Source organism: Aplysia californica, unplaced genomic scaffold (genome assembly GCF_000002075.1).
Source record: "Aplysia californica isolate F4 #8 unplaced genomic scaffold, AplCal3.0 scaffold00729, whole genome shotgun sequence".
NCBI classification, from domain to species: Eukaryota; Metazoa; Mollusca; class Gastropoda; order Aplysiida; family Aplysiidae; genus Aplysia; species Aplysia californica.
In genome coordinates this window covers 265,625-289,159 of record NW_004797999.1, presented here as the reverse complement: position 1 = coordinate 289,159, position 23,535 = coordinate 265,625, and the positions used below count along the sequence as shown (strand labels likewise).

General features: G+C 39.4%; 1 protein-coding gene across 1 annotated transcript; it reads left to right on the top strand.

Moving 5' to 3' along the window:
• Positions 1-1,252: 1,252 nt before the first annotated feature.
• LOC101859046 (U6 snRNA phosphodiesterase) lies at positions 1,253-18,320 on the top strand. The gene is made up of 7 exons (XM_005108874.3): positions 1,253-2,111; positions 5,988-6,142; positions 7,573-7,750; positions 8,474-8,527; positions 9,654-9,759; positions 14,480-14,563; positions 17,279-18,320. Exons 1-7 carry the CDS (start codon positions 1,630-1,632, stop codon positions 17,396-17,398), a joined length of 1,179 nt encoding a protein of 392 aa, XP_005108931.1. The 5' UTR covers positions 1,253-1,629; the 3' UTR covers positions 17,399-18,320.
• The last annotated feature ends 5,215 nt before the right edge of the window (positions 18,321-23,535 follow it).

Here is a 23,535-nt window from a genome sequence, read left to right as displayed (position 1 = left end):
TTCATTTCCTTGGGTCAGGGAGACACAACAACCTGCAGATAAAAGCCAGAAAAATATCCAAACAGTTCATCATTCGGAGGGGTTGAACGCCCAGTCTGGGATTCAAACCATGGCAATCCGCTCCTAATTTAATGAGTCCAACATGTAGTCCATAGGCCTACTATAATACAAAGGCGGAGACCGACAATGGTAATGGAGCAGCACTCAGCTGGAGTTAAAATTGATTTTACGAAGTGGCTAGCCGTACTCTAGCCTGAGAGTCCAGTAAGTACGGCTAGACTGCCAGTCTAGCGTACTTAGATCTAGATCTAGGTTTGGCCCTATCGACTCGAACCTGTTGAGTACACAGGTCTCATTAGATCTAGAGATCTAGATCTAGAAGTTATTCTGGTTTAAATAATGCAAGTCAGTAAGGCACCTTTTGGTTTTGTCTGAAATACAAATACTTTAGGCTTTGCAAACTAAAAATTTCATTTACAATTCAGTCATAAAGTACGGCTAGCCTGACAGTCCAGCCGTAGATCTGCTTGTCTTAGGCCTTATTAACATTAGAAAATAGGAGGTTTAAAATACATGCACTGTCATTAAGGCACCTGGTTTCGTCTCAAATACAAATACTTTAGGTACTGCAAACTAAAAATGTATTTACAATTCAGTAGGCCTTTTTATGGCCAGTCTAGCCATCATATTATTATTAAGAATAAGTACGGCTAGCCCAGCTGTCTAGCCGTACTTAAGTACGCTCTACATAGCAGTCAAGCCGTCATTAAGTACAGTTAGCCTCTTCCTTAAAGTCATTGTTAAAGGCAAACAAATAATATTACCATTCTCGTGCCCTCAGCATTTGCTGGGTTAGTAGACAAAAGGTAATGTCACATTTTCGAGCATGCTCTCTCTGTCTCTGTTTCTATCTGTCTCTCTCAGTCTTTCTACTCTCTCTTTCTCTCTTTCTCTCTCTCTCTCTCTCTCTCTCTCTCTCTGTCTCGCACACACACACACACTCTCTCTCTATCTCTCTTTTTTATGTTGTTAGACTTCAAATTTGTTTTCTCAATTTTATGCTCTCCATACTTTCAAGCTCAGTCTCCCTTTCAAAGAAGTGTGATCGTTTGAACTTTGAAAGCGGGTAAATTGATACACAGGGACTTGCAAAACCCAGCTGAATAATAATATTTCGTTGTCAAATCTGGAAACAAGCACATACCCGGAAGCTCTAAATAACAAACATGAGAGTTATCTACCCCTTGCAGGGGAGATTATTCTCATGTTTTTTCAACTCTGCCTGCTGGAAGAATGAAAACTGTGGAGGAATAGGCTAGAGATAGGTTCTTATATTATTAATATTGGACCAAAAATCTTGCAGATAAGCCTCCTTCTTGTAAAGTCTATGTGAAATACCTAGACGTGCATATTGGGATCGTACTAGTTTTTTTTCTAACGATAGTTGGCAGTGAAAACTGAATTACTGAATGAGGTAAAACCTCAGCCTCGGTGATTCTGAGTTGTCAATGACCAACAATGTCGGTACTAAATTCTAGAGAGTAGACAGTAGGCCTAGAGTCTAGATTCTAGCTCTAAGTCTAGACGTCTAGATCTAGATCTATCTAAATCTAATCTAGATGTGGAATCATGGAATTTCAGGTCAGTAATTCTCAGTCGGCCCAGCAGTGTTTCGGTTTAGTTGACTACGAAGATTCCGACTCTGAAAATGAAAGTGAAGTCAGGCCGAATACTGTTAGTGTTGCAGATTCATCTGATGTCTGTCTCAACTGTATGAAGAGGCAGACAAACAGGTCTCAAAGTAATCAGTTTGAACATTTCCCGCAAAATGGAACCCTTACAACATTAGCAACAGATGAATGTCAGTGTGGCCAGGGCAGTACTTCTAAGACTAAGAGACTGAAATGTGAGTCTACGAAAGATATTTTTCAAGACCAGGAACTTCAAGATGGTGCAATGGCAGTCGACGAAGTGACAGTATCATCAGCAAAGCAAAGTCACAGTGCAACAGCGAATGGATTAGAAACTGATGCTGGTATTGTTCCGAGGTCTACATTCTCTTTTTGTGATGATGGAGGTTCCAAGGCTAAAAAGATGAAATTAAGTGACAGGTATTTGGTCCAATTTGTAGAACTTTATTTAAGCTATTTTCAACATAAAAAACCTGGTCACTGAGAGATTTATAGTGCAGATCAGGTTTTTTATTTTAGGCAAATTTACAGGATGCAACTTAACTCTTTCTATAGTCTACTAGATCTAGATGTTGGGCGCGATCTGTCGATTTGCGCGATCCATCAATCGCGCAGCGCGTTTGGTTGATTGAGGAAACGCGCGACAATCCATCGATTGTTGCGCATTCTGTTGATCAGCGGATCGCGCAGCGCTTTTTGTCAATCCGTTTGGCTTGGTTGCGCATTCTATAGATCTTACCGCTGAGTTTTGTTATGTTTTGTTGTCGTCCCGAGTGTAATACATGAATTTTAGTTTCACTCTCCAAAGTCAAACCGAAACTGAATGGAAGTAACTGGAAGTCAGGATTACAATAACGAACTTTTCGGACTCTGATTTGAGTCCAGTATGATGTCCTTTAAGACTTCCGACCCTTGTTTCAAAATATTTCCAGCATTTCTGAACATTTTTAAAATTATAAATGATAACAATTGAGACGTGAGCTTTAATATCCAGTCACTAGATCCATCAAAACTGGCCCTCCCTGCGTCATTAGTACCGTATGACATATATAACAAAACTAGGCCCTAGAGCTGACCTTGCTGGGGGCAAAGTTAATATTGTCGACCAATGAGACTGCGTGTTGCCATATCGCACTCTTGGCTTATGATGGGGGAAGAGGTGTTGGGAAGAGGCTGCGGCTGTCGATTTTGTGCGATGTGATAAAAATTTTACAGAAAAACTCAATACTCAACAAAATCAACATGTGGAAAGACAAATGGTGGTGGAAGTAATGATGATGCTGCAGTGGTGGTGGAAAGACCCTGAGTTGTCGGTTACCGTGTAGGCCTACTTAGACACTGCTATTGGGTAGAACTAATGAGAGTGCAGTCTTTTGACTTTTGACACAATTACACAGTCCTAGTAAAATTAAAACACAAAAAGAGGGGAAAATTAAAGACAGCAGACAGCAATATAAATAGTATGTAATGTACTTATTATATTCTCCGCATGAAAATAGATACAATAGACATCTTAAAACTTATCAAAATACATGTCTAATATATTAGGAAGTAGCTTTGTTGTTTTTGTCTTTAAAAAAAAATTATGCAAAAATCGCGGCTGCGATTCGCGGGTCACGGCCGCGACAAACGCAGATGCTAGAAATGGAGAGGTTGGTTGTGCTCGAGGTGCTCTTGTTCAAGGAAACAATGAAGAAAACAATACTTGTATATAATACATTTTTAATCAACACACAACAATTTATCACAAGCCAGTAAATCTTGACCATATTTGGAATACCACATGAAGTACTCAGCCAATCAAATCCATCCAAATAGTGGGTGCAGGTGCTCGGTTTAACGTCGTGTCAATTTATCTGCCTCACTCAACCGTCAACACTTTAAGTTCAACACACAACTCATCTTGGAAGCAAAACAACAGGACGCTCAAACTCAAAGACTGACATGCTCAGGAAACCAATTTTCTTCTTTAAAAAAAAATTCAATTCATCATCATAGTGACATACACATAGTATCGACAGAATGCGCAGTAAGTATATATATTTCACGGATCGACAAAAAGCACTGCGCGATCCGCTGATCAACAGAATGTGCAACAATCGATGGATTGTCGTGCGTTTCCTCGATCAACCAAATGCGCTGCGTGATTGATGGATTGCGCAAATCGACAGATCGCGCCCAACATAGATCTAGAGAGCTTACTTGGTAGACCTACCTAATTTTTTTCTCTTAGCTGACATATCACCTGTTGTGAAATATAGTAGACTAGGGATTTTGTTTGATTTGTTTGACTGTTTTGTTTCACGCTTGTAGTAGCCTAGTAGGACTATAGAGACACAGTACGTCCAGTGGGCTGGTTGGTGGGAACGGTTTTATTTAATAATCTCTTAAATCACATTAATTCTATATAAATCTCTGAAAGGGGTATACCCATTATGCCGGGGGTCCTTTTTTTGGTGCTAAATCTAAAATTGACAAAAGTGTCATTAAATGGGTAATTAAATCGAAACTAGCAAACCTATTTTGATAGTTCTTCAACGAGTGTCTACGTACACGGTAACTGGGTACCTAGTCTCAATATCTACGTACACTGTAACCGGGCACCTAGTCTCACCTAGTCTCAGTATCTACGTACACGGTAACTGGGCTCTTAGTCTCAGTATCTACGTACACGGTAAATCGGAATGAAAATAAATCAATATTTTGTCCTATGCTGTCACTTGCTGAAAAAAGAGAAAGTCATACAAGCATCTTGTCGGGCTCGCCATCGTGACCGGTCAGTGAACCTGTGCGTGTGCATCACATTGTGGGTACGGGTTGGGGGTCACCAAAGTTCATTCAAAGCCTGTGCGCTGCGAAGTATAGGGCTCCGGAATGGGAGGGATTTATTGATTCTTTTTAAAGGTACAGTCGGGGGAGGGGTGGGGATGAAGGCAACACCGGATGACAAAAACTGAACTTGGAGTTCTGAACTGCCCGGTTATCGTGTAAGTGACACTGAGACTACATACCCGGTTGCCGTTACCGTGTACATAGATATTGAGGCTACATGCCCGGTTACCATGTACATGACCCTGCTGGTTACCGTGTATGTAGACACTCCGTTTCCTCAATTGCCGAAAAGTAATTTGATGTTGAAGTCGTAAAGGAATGTGCCCGTGTCAGCGGCTCACAGGCGCAGTGGTTCTGACAGCGAGCCGCTGGAAACTGCTTTCCGGAGATAAAGAGTTAAAGAGAGAAAGCTGAGCTGGATAAAAATCACTTTTTACCCAAATTTTCTTTTTTGCACCCTTTTTTAAATTTTAGTGTGGTTGATTTGTGCGCAAGCACATGATGTATAGTGTGTAGAGGGTCTGCAAAGTTCAGGATTTTTTTTTTCATTACCAGTTGACATAAATTTAAGTGTTTGTATTATAACATGATGATTTTATCAAATTATAATAATAAAATATAATCATTTCATGCTGTGTGAAAGGTTAGTAGGCATGTATTTAGAAGAAATTGGCTTTGCAAAAACAGTTTCTGCTACAAGTTACTCAATTTATTCATGTTATTGTTACTGCTTGAAAAGTAACCAGCACCACTTTAACATTATTGCTTTATGTATCGCCTCAGGAGACGTGTGTGTCCTTTCTACATGATGCATTGGTCCATAGAAGAAGTCAAAAAGAGAAAGTGGCAATCAGTATCTGATATCATTTTCCTTCGCCGATTCTTCATCCATTTGAAATTCTTTTGGCGCAATTTGCTGCACTATTTCAGAATTATTTTATATTATATTTTATTCATGAGGCTTTATTTTGTTCTGTAACCTGATTACTTGACCCTGGGAACAACATCATAGCACTCCGGGCATTGCCATACACGTGCTCCGTTCCCTGCTCCAATATCCACCTCAGAGTCCATCTGCTGATCGTTCCGGTGTTTATTTGGTTAATAACCCATGTTTCCATCCCCTCATGCTGGTTCTGCCACTTCCTCTGAAGACACTCAGTCTTCAAGTCGTAAGATTGGCGCATAGTCATGCTCAATTTTCTTATCTTCAAATGTGGTGGCAAGGGCCTTCACGACATCATTTTTGTCCATTTTAATGTCAGTATTGACTGGCGCACGGCTTGCCAGTTTGTCTGCTTGTTCATTTCCCACCACACCCATATGGCTTGGAGCATAGATCCACATTATTTTTCTCAGTTTGGTTTCTATGCTTTACAGTCACTGTTCTGTGAATAGCTCTTAGTCTTAAGCTCTTCTGTTTTGGGTTTTGATAAACAATTTCAAACTTTCGTTTCATTGTAGTGACAAATTGGAGCAACTGTCTGTTCCAAGCTCCATTCAGTCGATGTTTCGAGGTTTCCATCAGAAATGGGAGGATAACCCAAGTGAACACGAGGAGAGGATTCGTTCTTTTCCCCATGTAGAAGGCAACTGGGCAACACACGTATTCATTCAAGGTTATACAAACTGTTATTTTAATCTTTTAAAAATCTGTTTTTGTATATTTTAGAATTATCATATGAATCCTGGAACACTTGAATTCAATATCTGGGGTGTTGATGTGAAATATGAATTCAGATTTAGGAAAAGAATGGGTGGGACTTGTTTTCGGAATATTAATCTTGAGTTTTTGTATCCCTTCATCCAATGTTGCAAAAAATTATTGTTGGCTTTTTTTAGGTATTAAAATTTGATTAAATTTTACATTAAAAAATTAAAATTAAGCATTAATTTAGAATAATTTCAGATTTTGTGAACTGAATGTGGTAGGTCTGAATCGGAGAACTTTACTAATACTATGTTTCCCATTCAGTACTGACCTTTCAAATGAGGATTTAGCAGCCATTCTTTGCCACCTTGATGTTTCATGGAGCTCAAAGATTGGGTTACAATGATAGTGTTGTGCTTGTTGGTCTTCCCTCTTCAAATGAATATACAGTCGAACCTGCCATGACGGCCACCTGTACAAACAGCCGCTTTCCATTTCCTCCCTTGCGTTTTTTTTCTATATTTAACTGCGTAAAACGGGCACCTGTCCAACGCGACGTGGCCACCCTGTATCAACGGACAACCAAATTTACCTGTCCGAGACGGCCAGGCTTTGTCAAAAACAATGCGTTTTCCCATGGCGCTGTCGACGAACTGTCATAATTCATTCACCTGTCATTATTGTCAGTCCCTCGAAGGAATGAAACGGTCGTGTTGCTTAGGCTGCTCCCTGTGTTTACCCAAGTTGATCAATGGACAACAATAAATTTTCAACTTTTGGTAAGGGAAGCGTGTGATCCGTCATAACCCATAAGCCCCGCCCTCAACTCAGTCCCTAAACCAAGTCCATAACAATCGAAGTCAACCCATACTGGCTACAGCAGTGTCGCTCGTTCGCCGAATGGGGGTGACCAGTTTGTTTTACTATGCTCTTGGTCTTTCTTGTCTGATACATTTCGTTTTGTTTTGATCCTTTACGAAACTATAATTTTGTTTAAAGCAATGATAATAAAGCTAACTTACAAAAAGTCCAACAAAAACTATCCTATCCTTCCCCCCCCCCCCCCTCCCTTTTTTTCAAAAAAGAAAACAAAAAACAAATAGACAATAAACATTTTAATGAGCTCTACGGCAGTTGTAAGCGTGAGACCACCTCCAGTTGTGACCTCAGAAGTAAATGGTTTGTTTTTCTTCATTTTGATAAGTCCTGCCTAAGATGGCCTCCTGTTTTATACGACCACTTTTCTCCTCGACAATGCGTGGCCGTCTTACACAGGTTGGACTGTATATCTTTGTGTATGTCTTGTCATTGAAGACCTGCAACGAAATTACTCATTGCCATAGAGTGGTGTTGTTTTTCTAATTGGTTTTCTTGTTATGCTTTATCGGATTCCATCAGTGAGCTGGAATGAAAAGTTTTTCGAGTTTGTGAACTGCCTAGTGAACTTCTTGAAGCCAGTGCCTTTCCATGCCATGCCCGAGTTCCACGTCAGTCTTTCCCGCACTGTTCCAATACGCCACCACTGGATTGACCCATTGGTGGACTCGCTGCGCTCAAGCTTTAAGCCTCTACAGACGTAAGAAACTCTGCTTCTGGCTACTGTCTTTTACGCATAATTGTATTTTTGGCAATTAAAAAAAAACAACCCCAATGTTGACTGCTCAGTGTAAGACTCAGTCATACCTCGCTTTTCAAAATGGCTTATGGCAGAGTCTTTCACAAGCAGTCGATGTACTTTGTTCCACTACTGAAAAACCCAGCCGATAATTATAGTTCAGTATGTATAAATTATATAAATCTTGATTCAGTCATCAGAAGCTCAAGATTTAACTTTGAGTCAGGATATTTCTAGACATGGTACAGGTCAACTTGTTGATGTGGTTTGTATGGCAGACTGCCATGTTTGTTCTTCTCAAAACGCCTCTATAAGTTGATGTGTAAACTTAAGCATTCATAAAACAATATGAACTTCCAGTATTATTGATTCTGCATGATATTGATATATTTGCTTTTTTATCTTTGTTATTGCATGTTGAACATGTTTTGTTAAGACCTTAAAAATGTGTGTATGAAAAGGGATTGAGTGGTACTTGCATTTTGTTTTCTTGAATTCATTCACAAATTATTTCTCACTAACATAAATTGTTACTTTTAATTGGTTGAGTCCATTGCTGTGGTGTCGTTGGTACGAAATGTTTATATGCAACCTGTGAAGAATCCAGTTTTGAGTCTTATAGAGTCCCATGTGTTCATTGTCTCTCATCTCCCGTTTGCATTTTTTTAACCTTTTGCCTGATAGGACAATCAGTGACCTGTCAGCTGTGAGGATGTTTACAAATGATGAAAAGACACGGTATGTTTTGATTGTTGTTCTAGCCACTACCCGTACTATCTGTTTGGTTTCTAGTCATTGTTGAAATTAGAATTTATTAGTAAATTTTTTGTTATCATGAAAATAGTTTCTGTTATATTTAGCAAAAGCATTATATATATCGTCATGCTCATAAGATTAATGCCTACGCCGTTTTTTAGCCATTTTGAGAAAAAAACTGTTTCTTTTGAAATATTGACTCTTTGAAACATTTGAATCTTGGTTGTTGTTGTTGTTGTTATCGATCCAGTAACAGCTGAGCTCTCACCTTTCTGTCCAGTGAATTTTGGTACACTCCACTGATTTTATATTTGGATATATTTGTTTGTCCAAGGGGGAGGTCAGAGGAATCGTGCATTGTTGATATTGGACATGAAAGCTTTTTTAACTTTCAGGACATGGTATTTATTGCTTGTTTGTTTCGTGCTTTTGTAGAGATTCTAGCAAAGTGCTCAAGTCTGTACAAGTTTGAATAAATGGAGACTATGCCGTATGTCTCATAAATGATACAACAGATATCCAAGTGTAGGACCTAGGGTGTTTGTTAGAAAAAAATTTTTACGCTTGATTTTTCCCAACCAGCCTGCTTTCTTCTTATGTATCTCAGTTGTACTTTTCACAGTACGGTATTTAAAAGTAAACACTACTTCTAAACAGTGGGAAAGACCAGTTATAGGGAAGAACAAATGCTTTATTGTTATTGTCTTAAAAAAAAAAAGTAACTCCAAATCTTTGTGCTCACCATGTGCAGTAGAGTAAGAAAAAAAGTGAATCATTTTTCTTTTAACTGCAATATTATTCTAGAATTTATCAACTGAAAGCAATCATTGACATTCTTTTCTTCAAGAACTTGGGGCTTAAAAAAGAAAGAAAAAGCCCCTGGAAGCTGACTTGTGAATACATGCTTCTTTACATTGTGGAACGTAAGGTTCACTTAATTTTGAATTAGAAACTTACTGTATTTTCTTTTACTTATTCAATGTTTTGACTTTATCTCATGGCTTTTTCTGCAGAACAGAACATGTATCTGTACTGTATGTCTTACATTTTTAAAAATAATTTGAGGAGAGATTTTGTGTCTGAACTTGCTCCTTTTCCTACTCCTCAGAACTTTTCTATGCCTGGAGTTGGCAGAGGAGGACACTCTTCTCCGAGAGTATGTCTATGCTGTGGACAAAAGTTTTGCAGAATTTAGATTGCCAGAATACTATGAGGTGGGTGGCAGTTTTTGCATTTTTTTTTCTGTGTCATTCTGTATGGGAAGTTGGTTTACTCCTTTTAGTTAACCTTATCCGTACGTCATGTTTTACTATCATATCCATACGACGTGGGGAACTCTGTGTCACCACTTTCCAAAGAGGAAATTTACTTGTTAATCCAATTCGTACGCTTTGCATAGCAGTCTGTCAAAATGATTTTTTGAGAAATACTGATGGTTTACTGTGTACTGTTGCCTGATATTTTTTACTCTATCCTGATTCTGTTTTTTATTTTCAGTGTCTAAATATGGCTATGGTGTCATTGATTACTTCACTTGTGTGTGTGGATAGTGCTTCTGGTTGTCTTACTTCTTTCCTTTCCCTCTGTTGATTCCATCTTGTTAGTTTTAGTAAGAGATGTACAGCTCATGCAACATAATGCCATATGAGTGCTGAAGATTAGAGGAGTTACAGGAGAGCAACAAACATAAAAAAAGGAGGAGAGATAAGGGAAGGTAGATGTTTGATAGGAAAGACTGAGCAAACTACACTAGAGTGCTCACCAACCACCCACAGCTGTCGATGTGCCTTTTCCCCTGCACTGAAAGGCAGTTGTTGTTTTCAATGTCCTTTTCTTCTCTCGGGATAAGTTCATTTAACGATTGCAAGCAGCTGATAATAGTGATAGGCGCTCCGATGTAAATTTATCATGTGTTCAAGCTTTCAGAACTTCATGGTGACATTAAAGTTAAAGATGGTTCCAGTAGGGAATGGGATAGAGGCTGCCCACGTCAGTCGTGACTCATTGGACTGGAGCAGAGGAAGATAGGACTAACGCTAACATTACTTTAACGCAGTCCCATATCATCACTCATCACTACCATTATTTCTAAAATCATCATTGCTCTCAGATCAGTGACTTACATCAATAATCCTTGAAGCTCTATCTGCAAGTTACTTGTCATGCTAAGTATGCATGCAATACACTATTGGACACTATTTCACGCACTTTTTTTCTACTAACCAGATGGTGTCAATCTTTGTATAAATGGGAAAGGGATAAAAAAATATGTTCAAGCTTAACCATGAAGCACACCACCAAAGGCCACGAGTCTTTTGTGGGGTGGGGTAGGGCAAAGACGTTTTGAAGAAGTACATGTAGTTTTACCTCACAAATATCTGTATTACCATACTTCGTCCCTCTAAACACGTACTAGCGTAAGCCACATCTGACCCGAAATCGAGTTACGGCAGTCGCGCGATTCCCTTTATCCGATACTGCATCCTCTCAAAAGATGATAGGAATCGAGCAATAAATAGCTGAGATATAGTCGATTCCAGTTTGAACGTATCCCACTTGCCCACAAAAAGATACAGCACGTACTAACACACTGTTGGTTACGCTAGTGCGTGACGTACACTTTGACCCATTGTTGTGTTTTTATTATACGGCACATACTAACGTAAGCCACACAGCCGGGGCTGAGCCTATGGCAACAAAACATCGCATAGCGCTTCTACAGAGCGGGAAGACAAGCTAAACTACACACGTGGGCTTCGTGTGAGGCAGTCAATGCTCGGGACTCCACTCCTGTGACTACGACTCAGATGGCGATCAGGAATTCAACCCTGGAACATGCGAGGTCAGAAGATGCAATGCTGAAGTATGGGCGGCTTGTCCTGATTGTGAAATCCTTCTTTGCTTTATCATTTCAATGAAGAGATTGCATCCTGTGTTCTGCATGGAAAAAGCACAAGAGAGTTAAAAGAAAAAAATCAACGAGTAGAAGCTGTAGGTAGACCCTCAAAGTATAAGATTCCCGCTGGTGTGAATGTGAACACTGATGCTCCCGATCAGTTTCAGGCAAAGGAAACAGTCATTGATGAGGGGGTGGAAGAATGCAAAGATCAGTTCCCGAGCAATACACAGTGGAGGGAAGTGAGAAAGAAGTTAAAAAAGGAAAAACTCTGAGTAGTCCGATCAAACAAACAGAAGGAAGCCAAAATGAAGAGGAATTTGGGACAAGAGTACACAAGCATGGAGACAAAAAAGACTGTGGCCGCCAAACACATAAAAGCAAGATGTAAAGGAGACACGTGTGCAAAGCAGAAGAAACAATGCTCAACAATTACTGACGAGCAGAGGCAGGCCGTTCTTTATTCGTATCACTCCCTTAGAGATCTAAGAATGAAACGGCAGTTTCTTGTGAGACATGTCAAATGCTGTAAAACAAAGAGGAAATACACTGAAGGCGAATCACGAAGAAGTAATACCAGACAGTACATGCTTACAGTTGGGGAGAGTTTTGTTCCAGTCTGCAAATTGTTTTTCTTTAACACTTTGGGCATTTCAGAACAGAGCGCCAGAACGGCATTGAACAAAGTTACTTCTACTGGTATAGTGACAAACAAGGTGGGAGGCAATCTGAGGCAGAAAGAGAAAGAGGTGCATTTGTTCGCCAAGCAACATCTGATCACTTGGACAGATTTCCTAAAGTCGAATCTCATTACTGTAGAGAAAAATCAACAAGAGAGTATCTAAGCCCTGAACTCAGCAAATGGAACATGTACCACATGTTCATCCAGGAATGGCTACCCAGGACAAGGCCACCAAGCTTCACTACATACAACGATGTATTCAAAAGTAACAATCTGTCAATCCATCGGCCCAAGAAAGACCAGTGCTCTCTTTGTGTCAATTATCACCAAGGAAATGAAGAAACAAAGATAGGTCTTAGGGAAAAGTTTGAGATCCATGTGGGAGCAAAAGAAAAGGTCAGGGAAATAAAGGATCTATGCAAGAAAGAAGCTCAGGAAAGTGAAAACATTCTCTGAGCAAGTTTTGATTTGCAGCAGGTCATTTCCCTCCCTATGTCTGAGGAGAGCACCATCTTTTACAAAAGGAGGTTGTCGAACTACAACCTGACTTTCTATAAGATTGCTAACAGAGATTGTCACTGCTTCACTTGGGATGAAATACAAAGCAGACGTGTATCCTCGGAAATTTCGACTAGAGTCCACTGTGCCCTAGAATTTTATGACGACCGTGGCATCAAAAAAGCTTTTCTTTTTGCCGATGGATGCAGTGGTCTGAACAAAAATTCGATTACGCCTTCGATGATGTTGTATACAGTGAGCAATAGTGTGAATCTAGACGAGATTTCATTGAGGTTCTTTGAAACAAACCATGGTCAGAACGAGGTTGATTCTGCACACAGTGCAATAGGACATGCCCTGAAGAGGGCTGGGGATTTGTTCCTTCCTTCTCAGATAGTAACAGTGATGTCTCTCGCTTGACCTCAAAAGCCTTACCTGGTGAATCAGATGCAGTCTAAAGACTTTCTGGATTTTAAAGGCTTATCAAAGGACTTGAGAATCCTGGACGCACGAAGAGGATCCGATACGGAAGACACATTTTCGTGGAACAATACCATGGAACTGCGAGTCACTAAAGCACAGCCAGATAAAGTCTTCTACAAGATGAGCCACTTTGACAGTTCTTTCAATACCCTGTCCCTCAAGAGACGAAAGAATAGTGTAAAGGACTGTGCACTTCAGACACTGAACACAGGACCAACAAACATTTCGAGAGAAAAATTTACTGATTTGGTTTCACTCTGTTCCCACACTAGTAAATAAACTGGAAGAGCACAAAGCATTTTATCTTTCCTTGCCCCATGATTAGTTGGCTGTAAAGATCTCCTTTGGGGCGAAGCTATTCTACTTTGTTCGCTAGTGTGTAACTCCAGCTTAAGTATATGGCAGTCAAGTTGTGACGCAAAATGTATTTAATTTCACATTTTCTTCTCTATTTCTGTGTTACTGCTTAAAAGTCTTTGAAATATGACATTGAATTTACATCTCTACAGCAAGATCATGTTCCCAATAAGCCTAAGTGGGGCTCTAGTAGAAAAGTTCCCGGGAATCTAGAGTCTATATTATATTATTTGTTTTTTACAAATTTGAAAATTTAGTGAGCACATGCTAGCACACGTTTTTGTAGTTTGTTTTGTTTTTAGTAAAGTACTGCTTCCCATATTAAACAGGATAGTGTTTCACAAAAGTGAGTCGGTACATAATAATAAAATTCTGTAAAGAATAGTCCGTAATGAAACGTTTGTTTGAGCAGTAGATAGCTGCAGTGATTATTTAATTTCAAGTTGATTTTTTTATCATATACAGTTGACGTCTTCATATTCCGAGTTGTTGTTAACATTATCATTTGTCATGAATAATACAGCCCGTGAATTTTAAACCAAATTGATCTTTCTTTGTATTTTCATTTTTATTTGGAAGTTATTATTTAGGCGTAAGCCACGCAATGAGCGCATTATGCTTTAGAATACAAAAGCACGTACTAACGTATCCAACAATCTAGTAACGTAAGCCACACATTGAGGCTTTCAGTGTCGTAGCACGTACTAGCGTATCCGACAAAAAAGTCATTTTTCCTTCAAAACCTACTATTCTCACAAAGATGCTTTTAGCCAATTGAAAAGTAGTTGGCCCACACACGTTATGTCAAAATATTAAGGACAGGATCGGATAATTGAGGTCACAATGGGATCGTGAAAATCGCCCAAATCTTTAAACGTCTCTCCTGCAAAACTAACAAAATGTGGCTTACGCTAGTACGTGTTTTGAGGGACGACTTATTGTATTGACTGAATTTGTATCCTGCACTCCCTACATTTCCTGATGTTCTTATAATAATGCTATTTATTTATTTTTTCAGAATCCTTCATTCCACATAAGCATTGGATGGTGTTTGGGGGATGTTACCGGAGAGGTATCAGAAACAAAAATGACTCGAGTCAAGGTAAAATTTGATGTCTTCCAAAGTCAGTACAGTGGAATCCTGTTATAACGAGAGGGAGGGGACTGGTGCAAAATGTCCGTTATACTATAGCAGGATTCTCGCTATGAGGGATCCAGTAATAAATTCAAGGGAAACTGTAAAGTAGGCCTAATCTATTAGTTTGGTGTTCTGTTTATTTCTTTTTGTTATCTCCTCTGATGATGATTTTGTTTCAACATGACCTCTAGGTCTTACTTCATCAAAAATTGAACCAGGTTTCTTTCTGTAGCACTAGCGATGTTGACTGACAGCTCGGCGTTGGTGATCAGAAAGAAAGGGCTTTGGGCTAACTCGCCCACTGTTTTCCCCCACCCCACCACACCCTGTGGTGCATTCCGTCTGCTTGCGCACGTCACACATACACATTCGCTCCATCCATCACATTGCTGTGACCTCTCTATCCTCGCATTGGAGAAGTGAGAGGCACGGTAGGCCTTGATAATCTAAACTAGGCTTACGCTGGCCAATCATGCGATGCATTCTGCTTGTCTGTGCATGCTACACCCTCCCTACTCAGTCGCTCCGGCCTTCATTGTTGACAAACATGGGCTCTCCCATTCTTTGTTTCACTAGATCACCAACAAGCTTCTCAACGGGCGAGGTTTTACATTAAATATAATTGGCCTATGCACTGTGCACAGCAGCAGCAATATTCCTCTATAATTATAACCGACTCGCATGTTTGTCTGATTGCGCTATAGCAGTATTTTATTTACAAAGGTAAAGAAGAGAAAAATACAGGGTTTTAGAATAGTGGCTTTATAACAGACTTCGTTTTTTCCAGACTCGTTATAAGTGGACTCCACTGTATTGTGTTGAACCAGAGCCTCCAGTCCAGTGATTATAGAGAATGTTTGTGATATTTTTTTAAAGAGTAAGACTAAAGCTTCTTTTTATGTAGATACCATCTTTACTTTTCATAGATACAGTGGAATCCTGTATTATCGAGAAGGAGGGGACAGGTGTGAAATGTCCTTTATAGCGGATTCTCGTTAAACGGGATCCAGTTATAAATTCAAGGGAAATAAAAAAGTAGACCTAATCTATGAGTTTGGTGTTCTGTTTGTTTCTTTTTGTTATCTCCCCTGATGATGATTTTGCTCAACATGACCTCTTGGTCTTAATTGATCAAAAATCGAATCAGGTTTCTTTCTCTAGCGCTAGCGATGTTTACAGCTCAGCGTTGGCTATCAGAAAGAAAGTTCTCTAGGCCAACTCGCCACTCATCCGCTGTGTTGTATTACCCACCCCACCACATCCTGTGGTGCGTTCCGTCCGCTTGCGCACGTCACACATTCCTCCCTTATCATAGCACTGGGACCTCTCCATCCCGGCATCGGAGAAGAGAGAATCATGGTAGGCCTAGATAATTTAGACTTGTTGGCGCTCATATGACCTTATGCAGTTGCGAACGCCGCAAAACCCTCTACTATAAAAAAAATATATAATCTAGACTTGGCTGGCCTATCATGCGATGCGCTCTGCTTGTCTGCGCATGCCACTCCCTCCCCACTCCTTCGCTCTGGCCTTCATTGTTGGCACATGTTGGCTCTCCCATTCTTTGTTTCGCTTAATCACCAACAAGTCTCTCTACTGGCGAGGTTTTACGTATATATTGACAATGCACTGTGCACAGCAGAAGCAATATTCCGCTAGAACCGACTCGCGTGTTTGTCTGATTGTGCTATTGCAGTATTTTATTTACAAAGATCAAGAAGGGAAAAAACAGGGTTTTAGAAAAGTGTCTTTATAACAGACTTCTCGTTACTTGAGGACTCGTTATAAGTGGACTCCACTGTAGTAATAGTTATCCTACTCTTTTGGTATGTGGTACGGGCTGTATAATAAAAATTAGATGGACACATGAACTATGGTCGGAAGGGTAAGGAGAAGTAGAATGGATCGATTATGGGCTTTTAGGACACACAGATGGCGGCTCTATGGACATAAATTGATGTGCTTTGACGTTTGAATGACTGTATTCTATGTAATTATAGAATAAGACTAAGACAACATGAGTGTAGTTCTACTGTCCTGCTATATTTACATGAAATTTTTTAAAGCATGACAATACCTTGACTAAGCTATGTGCCCTCATCATCTAATTTAATGTATCTCACCCCCCACCCCCCACTTCACTTTGAATGCCGTTTCTTGCTTTCTTCATCTGCCTGTCATTTACCTACCTGCCTACCTACCTACCTACTTACCGGTAACTACTTACCGGTACCTACTTACCTACCTACCTGCCTACTTACCTACCTACCTGCCTACTTACCTACCTACCTGCCTACTTACCGGTACCTACTTACCTACCTACCTACCTACCTGCCTGCCTGCCTGCATGCCTTCCTTCCTCTCCCCTACCTACCCCCTACCTACCTACCTATCTTTCTACCTACCTACCTTCCCACCCACCCATCTAATCTATCATCCATCCTTCCATCCATCCATCAATCCATCCATCCATGTGCATGGTTATTTTACTTTTCTGTCTATCTGCTTATTAATCTGTATGTACGTTTATTTATATGTTTATGTCAACCTATTTGTCACTCTGGTGAAGAGAGGAAAACCAGAGTGAGAGATCTGATTATTTTGCATGTCGCCATGAACTCTGTAGTTCCTTCTATAGTGCTCATTGACTCATTGGTTTATAACGGATCTGTTTTACAGGAAATGTTTGGTGAGTTTATAGCAACCTATCCTGATCTGAGTGTTGTCTACGTCCGGGAGATTTGCTGCAAAAGCGGAAACAAGTGTTTTGTCATTCCACTTCAAGAGGGACACGGATAGTTAAATATGAACAGTTGTGTTGCGTTGTGAGCTCATTATGTCTGCGGTACAACTTTACAGCCACTGTCAGTATCACGCTATAACTATAACATGTGGTGAAGCTGTACATCAGAGATTCCATTCTTCCAGCTATTGCAGCAGCTGCACTATTTAAATCCAGCAGCAAAATTTTCGTTACTGAATGAATGTGAAGTTTATTTCAATTGCTATGCGGAAGTTATACCTTAACAATTTCAGTTAGTTTGTAAAGGACCTGATTGACAATTCCCTCTTTTCAAAGTGTCAGATTTGACACGCTTTAGTTTTCTACTCTTTTCTGTTTACAGTGCTTAAGAGTTCAGTGTTCAGTTTTTTAGTTTTCATTTCCATTGATCTGTTATTATAGCTCACATTGGCATGATCAACGACAGATTGCTTGCTGTGTTTTTGTTTAATTTTCTGTTGGAAGTTAAAATAGGCTTTTTATTTGAAGTACAACATGCATTTTGAGTTTGGCGAAATAACTTGAAACCATGTAAAAACAACCATCTTTGTAACTTTTTCTGTCCAGACATGCAAATTATATTTTATAAGGTTATAGGATGTTCAATGATACCTCAATCAAATTTTACTGACATCAGTAAAGTGTGTCCACAATCATGATGAGATACGACATTGTAAAATCTATAATCACATCCACATTATGCAGACTTGAAAGGAAAAGTCATTTGTGTTTATTTTATATACGAGTTTCTACACTTGGGTAGGGATAACTCAAACACCTTGGAGATTGACAGATGTGTTTAACACATCTGTAACTGAGGTGAACTGATACAGTCCGCACCGGCTATAAGCACGCCGGCCTTAAGCACGTTTCGGACTCAAGCACGCTAAACGGCTCTTACCGAATTTTTGCTATATAAATTACACGCCTATAAGCACGGTAACTTCGGCTTCAAGCACGCTTCATTTACAAGACAGTCAATATTTTCATGATGATCCATCGAAGTTCGAACACAGTTTACACCGCAGCAGTGGAGTGTGTCAAGAGAAACACAAAGAAAGCAAGTGATGGACACACACACTCACACGGGCGGAGAGGAAGGCAGAGAGATGCACACAGCCGTCCACGCGGACATGGATCTAGCCTAGGCCTAGGGCAAAGCTACACACGACCAAAAAAAAAAAATACAAAGAGAGTCGGGGAGACGAGAAAGAGAGGCTGGCTGAGATTTTACCTTTGACCCTCGCTATCCATTAATCCTGATTGTGCATCACGCGCGAGGTGGGATGAAGGCGGTGGTATGAGTGGCACAGCGGGCAGTGGTATGCACAGGCAGTGTGTTACAGTAGGCCTAGTGTCCTGTATCGTGACTGGCCGTCTAAATTAAGTTTTCATTTCCCATTCGACCACAAAACAAAAACAAACAAGCGAACAAAAACTACCATGGTGGGTGTCTAAATAACAGTGCACACTTTTGCGGGACCGCTATAGGCCTACTTACAAACAAAAGGAAATAGCACGGGGAATTTTCTACATGAAAATCTCTGGATTATGTCTACTTCGCACTTAAGCACGCTTCGGCTTTAAGCACGCTTAAGCTTTCTCCCGATGACTGTGCTTAAAGCCGGCATGGACTGTAGCAAAAAATTAAAGATATCAGTCAGGGAGTGGCAAATTTTACGAGCTATCAGTGATTTCGAGTTTTCTGTGTTTATGTTATCTGTGCCCATTATACTTACTTTTTCAAGAGACGTAAAGATGGGCACAGGGATCAAGGCTGTTGTTTATTTGAAAGACTGTTTTGTTTTATTCGCACTTGTTTCCCTGTACTTGCGTTGCACATGAATTCATTGTTTTTCAAGTCCATTTGAGGAACCCTTCTCATAGTGCCATCTTTCTTCATGTATTGGACTTCACTACGGTGTCAACCTTTGTAATAAACTTTTCTTTTTTTGTAAACGTTTGGAAAATTATATAATTGAAAGCACAGATGTGATACTGTTGCGTTTTTTTGAGTCAAGTTTTTTTAAATCCCTTTAGTTTTTCTTTATGCCTTCATCTGTCATTTTCAATTTGCGCCTTGCAGTGCTTGTGTTGTTTTTCATTTTGTCTTATCCTTAAGATAATTTTTTTCTTAACTGATCACAAAAGATGTAGGCTTAGAGCGATTTGAGTTTTTTTTTCTTTTTTGGTGTATGTGTGCGTGTTCATCCTGAGAACTTTGGAGTCTTCAGCCATAAGAGATATGGGTGGTTGGCGGGTGCTCTGGTGTGGTTTGCTCCTTCTTGCCTATCAAATATCTATTGTCCTTATCTCTTCCTCCTTTTTTTTGTTTGTTTGTTACTCTCTTGTAATACTATATAATGTTTGGCATTTATGTGACCTAATTGTGTTGCAAATGCAGTAAAACAGTTACTAAAACTATAAGAAATAGTTTTAACTCAACTGACGTTGATAAGTGTATGGGTACTGTCAGTATTCTCTTTGAATAGTCTGAATGGGTTCAAGCACACATTACTAGGTAATACGAACACTCAACCATATATTCTTCTCTTACTAATTTTTGTGTTCTTATTCATCAGCAAGATACATGTCAATATGGTCAGTACATGTACTTGTGGTATTTTGAAAAAAATAGATTTATGATCACATTTTCAATCACATGCAGTTGATATCAGATACAAGGTGGTTTATAGTAGTTCCATTTTGCCACCCCTCAATCTTACTTGCACGTTTCTTGTCATGTAAAGCATTTTCTTGTTTGTTACAGCGTAAATAAATAAACTCACCCATTTGTTTTTCAAAGGTTGTTTGTTTTACTTTTTTCAGCACTTTCTATTTAAGATGGCAGAGTAGGCGACTTACGCTTTTTGCACAATGTAATATTACCTTTACACAATACAGTGGAAATCGGATTCAACAAGAACTCGGATTCAACGAGAGGAGATAGATTCCCCGTTTTTTTCCTTCTTTAAAATCAATAAAAATAACCCGGATTCAACAAGCACTTAAATCAGCGAGCACGGATTAAACGAGGTCGCTTCCTCCAGGGTGAACAGCCCCCGCAGACGCGGCTTCGCTTATTTTTCTCCCACAACGAACTTTATCTATTCCCGGAAACCTTCCATTGCATCTGCATCGTGTACTATTATTCACTTAGCCGATTGCATGCGACCAATCTGGCCTTTTTTCATACCAACACATGCGCTATTGGCACGCGCACGTGTCTACTCTTGCATGTGCCAGGGTCAGATGGGCGACCTGCACGCGTGTGACTGTGTGTGCGTGTTTTGGGGGGGGGGGGGGGAGTGGGCACCAGCAGTCCGGGCATTGAACGTCGCAGATACAAACACGCCACAGTCTTTATTTTCCCCTCGGCGACTGATCATTATTACAATGATAAGCTAGTCTTGACGTAGATCTACGCAATGAATTGTGCCCCGGAAATGGAACCAAAAGTTGTCATATGCTAGGCTCTACACAGCAACACAACTTCGAGATGACACAGGCGTGCATTTATTTGAACGAATCTGTCTTTTTTTACACAACTTATAATATGCAGGCATTTCAGGCACTACTTGCTACTTCTCTTTACACATTATTACTAGCTCAGTGCCTGTAATTATTTACACAAAACCTCATGTTTGCTATGACGAACACTCAGATTCAACAAAATTTTAGGTCAGGCCCGGCGACCTCGTTGAATTCGGGTTCCACTGTATTATAACCGAGAGTGTAGAGGGGAAAACAGCTGGAACTTGTCGGTCAGACCTAGATGAACACAAATATTGTTCCAATGTTACAGTGGCTGGCAAAGTGTTGTTCTGAAGATGGTATGTCTATGTCTCTCTTTTAGTTTACACAAACACACTCACACACACACAAAAACACAGTGAGAGAGAGAGAGAGAGGGGGAATGGAGGGGGAGGAGAGACAGATTTCCACAGAGAGAGAGAGAGAGAGAGAGAGAGAGAGAGAGAGAGATTAAAAGAGAGAAACAGAAAGAGGGAGAGGGGGAGACAAATTTAGACATAAAAGAGAGAGACTACGTTCAATGAATCCACAAGCAGTAGAAGGACACTATCAGTAAATTCGACTTTTTTTTTCTTTCCGTTTGTTACTTCTGTCTGTCTTACTCTTTCGCAACACTACATGACTGTTACTGTCTCGATGTCAATTCAAGCACACAAACAACCTGTAACAAGCCCATTATTACTATTACAAGTGCTGGTGTTTACATTTCCTTGAAGAAAATACTTGAGAGCTTAACAATTATGACATTGAAAAAAACACGTTTAATATATATATATATATACATCAATATTGCATCATATACTCAACATACACTCAGAAGTTTGTGCAGAGTAAAACACAGGCCAACCCTCCCCCCAAAAAAAAACCACAAACACAAACAGAAAGAAAATAGACCGAAATTAAATTGAATGCCACAGATGAAAAACAAAATCAATCTACACTTTCTTTTTTTTTCTATACGAGTATATCTATAAATAAAAACACTTTTTTCCCTTCCGAATCAACATACACTACATATAAATATAAACTAAGTAAAAGAACAAAAGTATGTAAATCATTTTCCAAGTAAAGAACTTTCATAATATTAATAATAATAATGATGATGAGAACAACAATAACAATAAATTCATTTATATAGCGCATAGCCATGGTCTACAGCATGCTCTATGCACTTCACAACTATTAAAATCCTACGTAAAGAGTATAAAAATATCACAAACCTAAAATTGTTTGATAAAAGCTAAAAAAATCAAAAGTGCTGGTAACAAACTGTTAAAGAAAAGTGAATCGTATCAAAACAAAAGGCTGCACCCAAAGCCAAAAAATGTCCCCTTACAATATGTTTCACAACAGAAATCCTGAGCGCTCTGGGAAAGCCTGTCCACACAACTCACTGACCCTGATCTAAAAGTTAAGTAAAGCAGTAACAGAAAGGCCAAAAACATCCAATAAAAGACATTGTGACCTTCACCAGCAAGGACTCAGGCCTCTTATTTATTTATTTTCAAATCCTGATCTGAACGACTGAAATGGGACATACCCAAAACGATTTTCAATAAATATATCCAGAAGACAAACCCAACATGCTTCCCACCTCTCCTCCAGGATTACTAGTACTAGGAATACCTTGTAAAGCTATTTAGACCACCTGAGATTTGATTAGTATCTTAACAATGCGCTACCTCAGAACTATAAAGTTTTTCTGAGAATTTTGATAACTAAGATTTTGAGTTTCAATGCCAAGTTTCCTCGAATAACTCAAAATGGCCAAAAATGTCAGATGTTTGTCATTCTGAGGTAGCAAATGACTAGAAAAAAACACTATTCTTCCTGTGTAAGCAGATTCAGAAACTCTTGTATGGGGTCTGACAGGCCCCTTTCCTTCCAGCCAAAGAAAATATGTGAGGCATCGTGGTGAAATCAGCCGCTCGTCAAAATAAAGAAATTTTAAAAATCTGCATTTTTTTTAGCATATGTGGAATTTTTTTTCTAATTTTCTTTTTTTGGCTCAATACCTTTTATGTCCATTTAAAAACACATTTTTTGTATGGATTTTACAGAAAAACATTGATTAAAGGCACAAAAAATATTAATTTATTTCCAAGGACTCTCGGGCTATGGAAGTTACCAAACTTTGGCGGCCATTTTCTCACTCCTTTTTACCTCTGAAACCAGGCGACCCTGACCTCCTTCAATCTCAAATATTTCGACTTCAATTCAACATGGATGGATATTTTATTCATTAATAGGAAGGCAAATGAACAGGCCTTAAAATGATACTAATAACCCCACACGCCCAAAAATTGACGAGCGCCTGATTCCACCACGTCGTGACACATAGATATATGTCAAATGGCCAGGGTGAAAAAAAACCCTAATGAAACTTTCAAGGCTCAAAAGCTTAAAATATATCTTTGAAACTAAATAATCTGCACACGGAATGCTAAATTATGAGTATGTCTATACTTATGTACTGCAAACATCAAGAAAACCCCTGTATATATAATATAAATTATGAAAAAAAATCAGTTTAAAACATTAAAAAATTTAGCCAATCACAGTATTGTGTTATAAGAATTTTAAGCATGAATGTAGCTTGTAAAGTTGGAACCACAACAAA